Source organism: Ursus americanus, chromosome 9 (assembly GCF_024610735.1).
Source record: "Ursus americanus isolate L20-20 chromosome 9, mUrsAme1.1.p, whole genome shotgun sequence".
Classification (NCBI taxonomy): Eukaryota; Metazoa; Chordata; class Mammalia; order Carnivora; family Ursidae; genus Ursus; species Ursus americanus.
The window spans coordinates 31,384,674-31,398,724 of NC_142135.1; the positions used below are offsets into that span (position 1 = coordinate 31,384,674).

The 14,051-nt window shown below is 36.0% G+C and overlaps 1 protein-coding gene across 2 annotated transcripts in view; it reads right to left on the reverse strand.

Moving 5' to 3' along the window:
- Nucleotides 1-14,051, reverse strand: part of ZFPM2 (zinc finger protein, FOG family member 2) — a 443,301-nt gene that overhangs the window by 326,691 nt on the left and 102,559 nt on the right. For both annotated transcript variants that reach the window (XM_045805813.2, XM_045805812.2), the window contains one exon: nucleotides 454-555. In XM_045805813.2, the coding sequence (XP_045661769.1) occupies nucleotides 454-555 (102 nt within the window). The remainder of the gene's footprint in view (nucleotides 1-453; nucleotides 556-14,051) is intronic.

The following is a 14,051-nucleotide window of genomic DNA, read 5'->3' on the forward strand; positions in this document are numbered from 1 at the left end:
ATACAAATTGAGATTTAGTCTATGATTTATAACATGACTAAGTTGAAAGTATTTCTTTATAGTATTGTTACTTGTTTAAAAGTTTTAAAATTATTCCCAAACTGAATGTAGATATAGCATAAAGATTTCTGTCCAAAAAAAAAAAGGCAAGAAGAATGAACTAATTCTTATATGACTATGAAGTAAAAAAAGATGGAGATTTCAAGCAGAAATAACACTGGTTTTTATAGTTTAACAAAAAGATAAAAATCTTCTTTAAGTAATGATGTTTATTTAAACTTCCACCATAACCTTAGTACACATACACACACACACACACACACACACACACACATACACACACACACGAGCTGAGATTGTAAGAGTTTTACAACCTAATTAAAATTCAAAGGAAAAAAAAGTGAATTCCTGATAGTAGCAACAGATGGTTGAATTTTAAATTTTCTGTCCTACCTGGACCATCCCAATCATCTGTCTCAACTCCAGGCTGGCCTGGCTTTTCTGACTGTGTGTCCCCATCTGATTCTGCCGTCTCCTGGACTCCTTCATCATCACCTGGAAAACACCAACACACAGAGAGAAAGGGAAATAATTAAAGCTCTTCACTTGACATTTAGATCCTGGTAAAGGGATGCCCTTAGCATATGTCTAAGTATATGTTTGCTACATATAGTTGTCATTATACAGATGAAATGCCCATGAGTTCTCATCTACTGTGGCTTTATAATAAAGAAAATTAGCATTAGTCATCAATAAATGAATAAATTTTTACCGCCATTTACTGCTATAAACAAGAACAGTTCTGTAAAAATTTTATTCAGTTATTAATATTATACAGAAGAAAATAAAAAAGCAGTATGTAATTACTATACTGCTCTCAATACAGAAAACCTTAGCTCTCGTATTTCCAAATACTAATTTTTATAAAGGCAAGACGCATCAAAACAAAAACAATTACAGGCTTAAGATAAGACATTTACGTGTTGGGCTGAATTTAGGTTATTTTGAAGATTGCCCCCAGCTTTAAACTTGTTAAAACTTGGTTGTATTTTTAAAATGGATATAAAAAAGCCATCATTAAATGATCAGCATATGTAGCATACGAGATGAGCCAGTGACTCAAATCTTCACAGTGCAAGAAGCTATAAAGTTATACTTGTTCTTTTTTTTTTTTTTTGAGAGAGAGAGAGAGCGTAAGGGGGGCAGGAAGCAGAGGGAGAGGGAGAGAGAATCTTAAGTAGGCTACACACTCAGCACAGACCCTGTTTGTAGGCTCAATGCAGAGCTAGATCTCAGGACCCTGAGATCATGACCTCAACTGAAGTCAGGAGTTGGACATTTAACCGACTGAGCTACCCAGGCCCCCAAGCTATACTTGTTCTTGAAAAGTGTAGCTAGTTCACACAGCTTCATGCCTTCATTTCCAATAAGAAAAGAAAACGTAATATATTTTGAGCAAAAGCATAGTCACGGCAAAGAAGATATATTAACAATACAATTGCATTTTAAAAGTAAAAAGTCTAATTTATAAATACCTTCACTTTAAGTGATAAAGTAACTGCTTTATAGGAAAGTAATCCATGGGGACACGGTACACACAAAAATACTCCATAATATACCTACTATCAATGATAATAGAGATCAGAACACAGAATACAAGAGAATGTGATGTCAGAAATAAAAAGAATGCATACCAAAAACATGGCAACTAAACCTTGAATCTAATAATGCCAAAATTTTTAAATTAAATCGCTTGCCCATCTAGTCTTTCTCTGAAGTATTAAGTAACTGTTTTCCACATAGTTGCCCAAATCTGTAATAGTACTTAACTTTTCATATGATTATACAAAAAAATGCACTGCATTCTTAAAATCTTTACAAGTAACCTAGAAATTACAAAATTTTCAGGAAACTATTACTATTACAACTGACATCAATATGATGTTGATGACTTTTGAACTTTAGACTCTATAAATTTTCTATTCATTTCTATATATGGCCTCACAAAATGAATCATTTAAAAAATGGAATAAAGGTAGAGAGCATGCAGAAGCTCACTGACAGCTTCGTTGTCATAATTTCCATAACCGAGGATCACTGGCTCTGGTGGGTAACAAAGAATAAAACATACACCCTACACAACCAAACCCCATGTCTGGAATTGAAGGCTCTTTGAAAGTTGAGTTCTCTCTTCTTTTCAGGATGATCACCATGAATAGCAATGAAATTGTTTCCGCAAAATAATAGATACTGAGTATCTACCATGTTTAAGGAACTGTAATAGGTATAGAAAGATACATATGGAAAAATACAATACCTTTCTGGAAGTAGTATAAAACCCATTTAAGAGAGTAAAATCACAAATAATAAGAAGAGTGCTAAGCAAGGTCCAAGTATCATAAGAAAGGTACAAAGGCTCAGGAGTAAGATAAGAGTTTTAATCTGTGTTCCTTTCTGCAGGTCATACAGAACAACACAGACACATCAACCAATTCTCTTATAAGATCAGTGGAAGAGTTCTGCTCTCACTTCTCAGACACAAAGAGGGATGGTTCTCAGCCTGCATAGACAAGTAGGCTTTACTTCCTTTTAATATTTTCATATACTGTGAACCCTGTGCTAAGTGCCGCTCAGCCCAACCCTGCCTGTCCTGGCCCCTGTCTAGTGAGCCCCTTCCTACTTCCCCTAATTCAGAGACTAAGGCTTTAAAGCCTGTTCAACAGAGGTTTACGGCAACTGTTTTGATTGGTCAGAGCCCAGGTTGTACCGGTTGTTGACTACGTTAAAGAGTGGCCCTGCATATAATGCCACACGGGTAACAGATTGGTATAACTGGAATCCTGAAGTATTAGCTCTGGCAGAGAACCCTGATACTTTCTATGAGCTGGTTATTCTTTGCTTGCCCCTTCCTGCTGGAATCAATTGACTCTCCTCCATGTTCTACTTTGTACTTTGTGCTCCATGGAGGTGGGATTCTGTGGACCCCCTCACTGGGGCTGCTTTGTTGTCTGATTTCTGGTTCGGTTCAATCAATGGGAGGCACTGACAAGATCAGAGGATCAGAGGACAGGAAGACAGGAAGAGAGAAGACAGGTCCATATCCCTCAATTCCATCCTCTCTGATGGTCTCCAGTTGTTAGCAATGGCTGTGTTGTACAGTCAGCACTCCTGGGAAGTGGCCTGCCTGCTTCTCCCATGCTCCTGCATCACCATCACGGTCACTTCCCGTGACTGTTCAGATCAGGAGCGCTAACAGCTTCCCACTGTTTCCAGCCTCTGGGTGCATCACATCCCTTGTTGGTTTGGTTCCCTTAAGCCTATCCACACCTTGTACACTGTCCCTTCACCAAACTCTCTTTAGCAAAACCCATTGACCAAGTTATCAGTTTTCTTCTGGGACTCTTACTGAAGCATTCCATTTCTTCCCAAGCTCCTTATATTATTATGTTCATGGTTTTTGTCCAGTCATGGCTTATACAATAATTTGCAGTAAACTTTCTTTAAAAAGACTCACTTTTTATAACATATAGACATATTTCTAAAAACAAAACTTCTTATCACTGCTAAAGAAAAATCAGTCGTTAGATGCCCATAATAGAAGGTAATAATAAAAATAAATACAATAAAAATAAAGGTAACATTATTAACGTCTCAATATTGTGTCTATTTAGACTCTGAGTCTCTGGTCTCAATTCCCTGTAATAGAAAAGAAAAGTAACAAGTTAAGCTATTTAAGTCACAGTAATATAAAGATGGGATTTTCTCACTGAAACACAAAGAATATAAGAAACTTGAAAACTTTCTCACCGGTTGATTCAATGCTACTTAATGCAATTATCAGTATAGCACCTTAACCTTCTTGAGTACCCCCAGGGTACCTGGCCTAATTTGGGGAAATATGACCTTTACAACACTTCATTCTTCATGGACACCAGAATCCACACTAGACTCTGCCATCTACTCCAGTAAGCTTTTGAGTGCATTTCCACTTCTGAGTGGAGGTTTAACTCAGGACAATAATGCAGAGGAGCTTACAAAGGAAAACATCCTCCCCAACAGTGAAAGTAGAGAATGCAACCTATAATTTTAAACAGCATCTATTCCTTCCAGGCACTTTTCTAATGTCTTATGAATCTTGAAACAAGGAGGGGACTCTGGAGATGATCTGAGCCAAATGAGAGAAATTTACTGACTACAAAATTGATGCACAGATAGGATCAGTAACTTACGTATGATCTTACAGCTGCCATATTTATATCTGCATAAGGCACCTTGCTCGAACCTTCTCATGCTTGAGCAATAAGTGCTTCCCAGCCATCACAGGGGTGACTGAAGCAGCTTTAGGTAGATGTCCTTTCTTCAACAAGCAGGAAGTAGGAGTAGGGGAGAGCATGAAGGGGCATCATAAAAGTCACCAAAAACAGCAGTTTATTCAAGGTTAGGAATTAAATTTGACTCTCCTGCCAGTCTAGCATTCTTTCCAAAACACCTTTTCTTGCCTCTGCCATGCCCCACCCCCTCTAGCTGAGTATAGAACCCTGCACACCTGAAAGAGCTGAATAATCTCAGAGCAACACGTAATGAAGCAAGCATGAGACATGCTGTTAAAAATTACATACCCAAGGGCTCAGATAGTAAAATTCTGCGTAGAACCACTTGGAGAAGTTAAATTTTATATTCGGATACTAACTATTCCACCCTGATGTCCACACAAAGGAGTAAATCTTTCTGAATTTTACTATTACATTTATATTGTTGGAAACGTGGTGCCATGCACAATTTAATCAATCATGAACATTTACAATGCATATTTTTGAAGATACAGTGAGATATATACTTTCTCTTAAGGACCATATAATCTAGTAAAGGAGCTAGGTAATATGCATAAGAGAAGTAACCACTGATAAAAACCTACAATCAAGGTAGTCCATGAATAATTCCAAATGAAAACACATAAGATATAGAAATTCAGAGACCAGAAGCATGAAATGACATTGACCATGGAGAAGCTAGTATAATTCCAGAGTTCTTCATATTGAAGGCAATGAAAAGCATTAGAGGTATTTCAGTAGGGGGCTGATATGATCATGTGACACAAATACATTAACCAACATATATTTATTGAGTTTCTATAAACACATTTTGTTAGACATCTGGTCTTTGAGTTCTCCCTTACTCATTCCATAACAACACTCTGACCCATGTCTCAGACATTCTTGCCCCAAAATTTTGTGAGACTATAGTTAAGTCTACTCTGAAATATTTTATTAGGCAAATTACATATTTAGAGGGAAAAATAATGAGAAATACAGTGGGAAATACGTTTGGAAGACTATATTACAGAGTAATCACAATAATCACAAAAATTAGATGTTAAAAGAATCCAGTTGAATTTATAAATGTTCATCTTTATTGAACAGAGATGATATAAACTGTTCTTTATTAATACATTAACTTTTGAGTCCCAGGCACTGGGCTGAGCACCAAGAATATAAAACAAAGATGGCTCCTTTTCTCATATAACTTACAGACTAAAACAGAGACAAATCAATAGACTGCAATCTCATGTGGCGAATACTTTGATGGGAGCACTCCAACATGTGACAGGAGCCCACAGGCGTGACACCTACACCAGACTTGGTGCAGTAGAAGTTTCCTGGAGGAAAGAACCAATAAAATTTCTGAAATTTTGAAGGCATGACCTTATAACCTGAATTCTGTAGGTTTAATGACCTGAGGCTCCATGATTGAAAACCATTTCTCAGATTAAAAATGAAAGCCATCTCCCCCCCAAAAAAAAAATGAAAAAAAAAATGCCATATAAAAAACATTACAGTAATTAAGTTGCTTGTCCAGAAAAAATGGTGATGAAACTAAAGACATCTCAATGATGCAAAAGTAGAACCCATACAAAGTTTTAAGATGCTAAGAGAAATAGTTTGAGAAATTCTGCTACTGTACAATGGTTAAATGAATCAAGTCCTTTCTTTTATTCAGTCTAGGCTAAATTTACCCAGGATCATCCTCGTCTACATCTACTGGGAAAAGAAAATAGCAGGATGACTACAAATCTCAGCAGACCCTTGATGCACAGAGAAATTTGGTAAATCACTCAAAATAAAAATATTATAATACAGCCTATTAGGGGCTTGATTGAACTAGTAATTTCATATAATAAAATACTTTCATTAAATGTCACTTAACTGCCAAAATGGAACTATAGAGCTTAGATTTCAACTTGCACCAACATCTGGAGCAATACCCAGTATTGATAATCCTGATTCATGGAACAATTTGCTCTAATTTGTTTCATTATGCAGCACATATAATTAGAACTACTGAAAATAAATATTGCAGAGTATTTAGTTAAAGAAACACTGTAAAGATAGTTGATTGTATACAATTAACAGCTCAAAAGGAATTACATTTTGCAACTGTTTTAACCTATTTTAAAATTGGGTACATGTGAAGTATATATCACATTAATAAAAATAAATCTAAGACAGAAGAATAGTTTAGAGCCCTTGATCAATTACCTAATATGTTTTCTTAAAGAAAAAAATGCCAAAAAGGAAAAGATGACCGAAAACATAAGAATGTTACATGAAGTGATACACTTGAGTGCAGAAAACTAAATGGGTTGAAATTAAATTTATATTCACCTCAACATCTACTATGTGCCACATACTAAAATCATAAAGATGAATAAGGCAGAAAACATGTCCTCAAGCTTGGATTCTATATTAAAACTAAACACGGTTACCATTTCTTGAGTACCACTCAGCATTAGCTAAATGCTTTACGAACATCACATCAATTCTGCCATGCAATGGTATCCCTGTATTTCAGAAGAGTAAGCCAAGAAGCAGATATGTGAGAAGATCCCACACACTGCTAGCAGATTCAAAAACTGACCCCAAGTCAGTCTCACTCCAGTGACCATACTCCAAACCCCAAGGGTATTACAGTGAAACTCTACTGAATATCAAGCAACAAAAAGAGCTGGATGCGATCTGATAGCTGCTTCTCTTCTCCATATTATAAGCCTTGTTTCTTCATTATGCTTACATGTTAAAATGAAATGTTTGAGGATATAATATTTATAAGCATGATTTTTTCTAAAGTACACTATTTGACTTAGAACTTGGTAAAGTCAACTACACATAGATGCTTAATCAATAACCATTGCTCACTCATGAGTGATAAAATTAGATCCTGGTTTCATTCTTTTTACCATAACCTACTACAGTATCATTACATTTGCTAATTAATTGCCTTCAGCACATTATTTCTATTTAATAACTAAAATATGTCACATTTTAAAAAAACAAAAAAAAACAAAAAATAAAATAAATAAACAAAAAAAAATATGTCATATTTGTCAACTTTTAGACTCTTCATCTTCTAAGTTTATCTCAGGAAACTAACTCATTTTTATGGTAATGTTTTTACCTTATTCATTTTTAATCTTTTTACTAATGAAAAATGAAATGATTAAAAAATAATTTAATCGAATGTGAAATCTCTGAATTACTCTTAAGAAACACTATTTTTTCCCCTCATGACAGGGAGTTGCTTCTTCTCTTTCAATATATTTATTCTCGTGGAAAATTTATAAATAGAACTTTATTTTGATACTAATCCAGCTCCAGCTTCTTCTTGATTTGAATGGAAATGACTTTATTGACCGTTGTTTTTTTTTTCCTTCTAACCATTTTTTTTATTCTTATATGTTTGAAATCAGTACTCTAAGTAGCTTATGAAAAATGGCATGAATAATTAATAGCCAAGATAATAATGACAAGTTTGTTAAGGTATTGCTTCAAAAGCTTTGTTGGTAGAAAGAAGAAAAAAGAGAGAAAAGGATGCTAGGGAGAGAATTAAAGAAAGAGCTAGGAATGCATCTGACACCCATTCATTTACTTGCTAAATTCTTTATTCACATACTTTTAAATAGAAATTTCAGTGTATTTTTAGCAAAGCACAAACACATTTAATGGGATAACCACTATATATATCCAGAGACCAATTCATAAAAAGATGAAACAGAATAAATGTCAAGCGGTAACAAAATCTATAATATTTCTAAAATTATGGCTATGGAGTTAATGGCTTTCCATTGCAAGATTAAACTCTTTTGTTGCTCTTTTAAAAGATATCACACATATTTTGCGGGCCCTTCCATTTTCCTTAGTCTAGTTTTCAAAATCAATGAGAGCCCTATTGGAGGAAATTGAAGGTGTTATTGAGCAATATAATACACAGCACAAATGACTCGGGGGAATGCACTAGAATATAGTCTTTCGAACACATGAAACAGAATCTTTAAATTCCATATTTTAGGTATTGTTGGCAAGGTAGTAAAAGCAGTGGCTCTCCTTGCTAAGCAAAAATAATTTCAAAAACACAAACATCTTTTCACTCAATGTTAGACATTTCTGTATAAATTAAAGATTTGCCACGTTCTGAGAAAGCCACTTTTTTCAGCACAAATAGCAGCAGCGTTTGCGAGCAGTCATACAAGAAAACAGCCCTTCTCAACCCTGCTCCTTTAATCCATGTAGTCCCTATCAATATTAACCTCTTATAGAAATTCTTGTACAATGTAACTATTGAACTTTCTTGACTAGGAGTGTTACTGTAGCTGTTAGTCATCCCTATAATGTATTTTGCAATCAGCTAAATCATCAAAGTATTTTTTAACAATGAACAGTTCAGAAGTGACAGATCTACTTTCTTGTTCACACTGCTTATCAGAGAGTAGATATCACATATGTTTTCCAGGTGCTTCCTATAGTTAGGATACCTTCACAGAAGCCGCTCATGAAAGATAAGGTCATAAAAGAGATGAAAAATGTGTGAGCTTCATACACTTATGGTTTTATCATCAGACAAGATAGCTTTGGTTAAAGGACTGTAACAGTCAAAAACAGAACACTACAGCTTCGTATTGAAGGGCGAGGACATTTAAGTTTAAGATTCAGTTTTTGTTTGCTTTGCCTAATAGTCCCATGATATCGTTGGGCTTAAAACAACAGTTTCGTAATAGATTAACCAAACAAAAGTGCCGTGGTAAGTTAACTCTGCGTTGCCAAAGTGTACATGTGGTTATATCACCAGATACAAAAATAAAACTATGCAATTGTTATCCCTTTTTGCTAACACCTAAATCTAAACATTTCAACCACTTGAAAAGAAAAGGCCCAATACGCTGTGGAGGGCTGTAATAGTGTCTGACTCAAGTCTCCCTTGGGCTTGCTACAAGTATATAAGAAAATGTAGGGTTTTGCCATATTCTGGATAGTTATATTCAGTGGACAATTATTTCCAAAAATGCATGTGATTTCCTTAACCTAATATGTCATTGTTTTGGCAATAACCTTTTCTCATATTCCAGAATATGAGCAATTAAACAGATCAAAAGAATAGAATAGAGTCCACATTTACTGGACTCTAAATTTTCAGACCCTGGATGAGGAAACAATTCTGGGTCAGTTGATGACAGTGGTCCAGAGCTAAGTCTGCTATTTTGAGAAGAAACTCAATCTCTACAGTTACCGGGTGCCTACTGTAATTTGTGGTATTCTATTATAGCTAGTAAGAGGCTATTGAACATGCTGATGTTTATGGTACTTATATAAAAGTCACAAATAAAATATTAATAACTTAGGAAGAAAGGACAGTGATTTATAAATCATTTCATAGTCTTAATCCTAAACACTTACCCTAGATGTGAATATTATCCTCCATGTGAAAAGAGCTTTTCTCAACATTTAAGTTCACTAAAGACCTGGAGCATAAGGGAAATTTCCACATAGGATAAAATAAGGCAAATTCTCAGCAGTGTATCATCCAAGAATTTTGCCTCTCATTATTTCTCTCAATGGGCACCTGAAAGAGTCAATACACAAGCAAGTGTGGGAGCATAAAAAACACCCTATTTTAAAAGATGCTTCTAAAATGTGTATTTCAAAGTTTATATATGTATTTTTTCTTATTATCCTTTCCCCTTCTCCCTACCTCCCACCCTACCCCCCCCAAAAAAAAACCCCACACAGTAATAATTATATTCCGCTCAGAGGAGGATTCCATATAATTAAGGCACTTCTTGCTCCAAAGAAGAAAGTAATGCCTGATAATCTATAAATGAGGATACTCTGAACTGTAATTTATCTTTCACAAATCTGTTCTGCTATCAAGAAACCACTATTCTTCAGTTTGCTGGCTTCAGTCTTCAAGATTCAGACCCAGCATGCATTTTAGGGAATCATCATCACCAACAACAACAAAAAGTAAAGCCAAATCTCATAATCTCTGAAAAAGTCTCTTTTATAAACCAGCCCAATCCACACAGAAAGATCAAACCAATTTAAGAAGGTAACATCTGAACTCTGCTTTCCATACAATCTTATTGTTTATTCTTTCTTAACAAAATGATTCATCCTGAAGAGGCCTCTCCTCTCTCATAATCCATTTAAGAATATGATTCATAAGTAATTCCTCATTACCACAGTGTTCCATTACTACAATTTAATTTACTAATTATAAATAGACTTTATTCAAGCCACACATCCAAAGTGTGAAAGCCCAATGGAGAATGCAACTAACAACTTCGGTCCACATCTGAATGCCCTTGCCCTTTATCCAACACTAGGTCAAACACTCCAATGACGAATGACTCTCAGAGCTCAAAATAAAGGATAATAATTATTTCTCCTGATAAACCCTATTCTTCCTACTGCTTGGCAATCAGAATAACACTTTACCCCCATTTTTTCTCTCTATAATGGCTTACGGGAAGCTCAGATTTGCATTTAATGCTTCAGCTTTCAAGATATCTATCCTCCTCTCTTATGCTTCTCATCATTTCCTATCCTTCATCTTGGATCAATGTCATCTCTCTGACCCATACCTATCTCTCCGGGGTCAACTCACACTACAATCTCCATTGCCCTCTTCACTTGTTCATCAAGCTCTTGCAAACAACATGTTGTCCTGTCTACCTGAAACACTATTATTTATTTTCACCTACTTAATGCCTATTCAGCATTACATGCCAGCTCAAGAGTTGCATTCTTAAGGACTTTTTCTCACCTTCCTCACTACGTCAAACCACCCTGTGCCACTTATGTGATTATTTTATTAATATATGCCTCCCCATGATCATGTAATCTCCAGAATAGCCAGGGGCTTCCCTGTGTTTACTTGCATGGTAACCACAGCATGCTCCATAATGTCTGATACAGTACATGTTCAATAAATATTTATCAAACTAGATAAAGCATGCATTTTGAGTGGACTGATGACATAATGCTTGGAGTCATGAAGTAAAGACAAATAAAATCTATGCCCTCTGCATAAGCTGAAAACTATTCATAGTATAGAATTTGGAGTTGGGCGTGTGGCTGCCTGATCATAAAGACTGCATTTGCCAGCCTCCCCTTTAGAGAGGTGGACCACTCCTAAGACTAAGTTCTGGACAATGGGATGTAAGTGGGAGAGTTTTGTGGAAGCTTCCAGGAACCTATTCTTACAGCTGAATCTAATCCTGATGACGTTTGCATATCTGAGCAAAAAAGGAAAAAAAAAAAAAAAGTATTCTAGGTCACATTAGCCTCATCCCAGCTCAGATCCGTATCTAGCTTCTAGCACAAGTCAGAGTCCCAAGTACGTTATCACAAGACCCATTTAGACTCTTTTTACCACAAGGTCTTCCCACACCACCTCCTCCCTCAGGGCCAGCAAGAGGTCCTTGGCTGCTGGTGATAACGCAGGAAAAACACAGATAGTATCCACAGCATCATCCAGATTTTTAGAAACATGGGAGAATTTTTCCCCTCTCTGCTTTAATTTTTAACGCAGTACTTTAATGAGTATCTGTGGTCTGTATAGGCACAGGTAACTTACCCTATAATGATAATAGATTTGGAATTCAGATATCTAAATGCCAAACATTTTAGGAATCTTACTCAAGGTTTTCCAAAAATTCAGAATTTGAAACCAAACTTAACATTCTTGATCATTGCTATCCCCTAGAGCTCACTCACATTGACTAAAGGTACTAACGGGTTGATTCAGGCTTTCTAGAGCCTAAAGCTTATACAATTTGGGAGGCTCTCTTTAAAAGAAGAATACAAAGCCATAATTACAAAATTGGGTGAGGACCATGGAAGGAGTCTATGCAAGTGAGGAGTTCTGAAGTTAGACTACACTGCATTGAACTGTCCTAGGCTCATATAGCATTTGATATCAAAATAGCTAAACAATTACTAAATAAAATAAAAAGGGAAATGAATATATCTTATATTGATTTGACAATGTTAAGTTTAAAGATAAGATTCATATTTTATGTAGATTTTCAAAATTCATTCCTTTTCTTAGTGATCTGATTTTTAGGGCTACCTTCGAAGTTCTCTAACACTCCTGCCAGTATTATAGAGAAAACATCATTCTTTTCTAAATTGGGTTTTCCTTAGGATATAGGCTATTTTCCTTGCCCATTTTTTTCCTAGTATGACTCCATATCTTTGTAGAGTTGTTTCTTGTTATGAGTGCCTGTATTTCAGTATTCCCTTTGGTATTCAGCCACCAGGACAGGATATAGGAGCACATGGCTCAAGGATTGGATGAGGCAGGTGTGCGCTGGTGAACAGCTTCCGTACTAGAAAGATGCACATTCAACAAGGAAGTTTGAGAATGAACATATTCTCCTTCCTTTACCAGCTCAAACATAACATTTTCTCCACTCCTTATATTTACTCCCTTTCTCACCCATACCTGTTTTCCTTTCCTTCCTAGATGACTGTATCTTTTAAGAAATGAGAACATTCTTTATAAATTCCCCTTTATGTCTCTGTACACGTGTGGTCATGTATAAACACTCACACATATCAATGCTTCTACGGCCAAAAACAAGTCATATAGGTTCTCAGTGTTGGTTAACTAGACTGGACCATAATTTGCATATCTAAATAAAAAATAGACTGCCTTGTGCTAATTCTGTGCAACAAGAGAAATGACATCACATTCCATTGTTAAATAGGTAGGGGGGCAACGTGTTTTATATATCTGTAGATTTCTACCTTGATAAATCTCTATCTTGAAAAATAATCCTTAAAGAGACCTTCCCTTCTCACTGTCAGAAAAATAGACTCACAGCCTACTGTCTGAGCTACTCCACTTTCCATCTCCGGTATGTACGTAAGACGTGGTGAGATACAGCCACTGTCAAGTTTCAGAACAGTTCCTTGTCTAATCTTTCCGCTTCTCCAGATCTCTGATACAGAACCTGTTAGAATGTATTGCTTACTTTTCCAGTTCCTATGTTTATCTCACTTCCACTCTTGCCATCTGCTGCACTGCATTTCCTCCAGAAAAGTGAAAAGTTTCCACAGTGCCCAGAGATTTCCCTCCAAACAATGCCCTCTTCCCCTCTTCCTTCCTTCCTTTCTCCACTTTTTATTGGGTCTCATTTTGTGTTAAGGTCAAGCTGTTTTAGAGAGTTCTCTTTGCAAACATTTCTACAGGGCTGAAATTCCTATTTGAATAGTTTTGATGGATTTGTAAACATTTGTTGTTTTTGAACTGGCTGTGGCCCAAGTACACCCATTTTGGGGTGTCCCCACTCATTTGGATTACCTGGAAACAACTTCGCAAGAAACAGGCAGTGAGAAACTGTGGCTTATTTCATGCCACCAAATCAGGGCAATGTAATCATCCAGTTAGTATAATGAGTCTAAAGACCATTCGGTATAGCCCTCTCATTATATCAAAATGCCAACTTCACTTACTGAAAGCTAGCTTGTACTGACAGAGTCTTTAACTAGAAATATTTTAAGCACACCTCTAATTCCTTTACTTGAGCCTTTCTTTTTTATTTCTTTTTCTTAACATGTACCCTTATTCTTGACTGACACGTCAGGCTTCGTAAGTGTTTAATTAGAAAATGCCAAATTAAAAATACCCTGGAAAAAGCCCGTTTTATGCTTTCTACGCCCAGGTTTCTTCAGATGTGTTCATTTCCTTCTACAGGAATTATACTGATAGACACC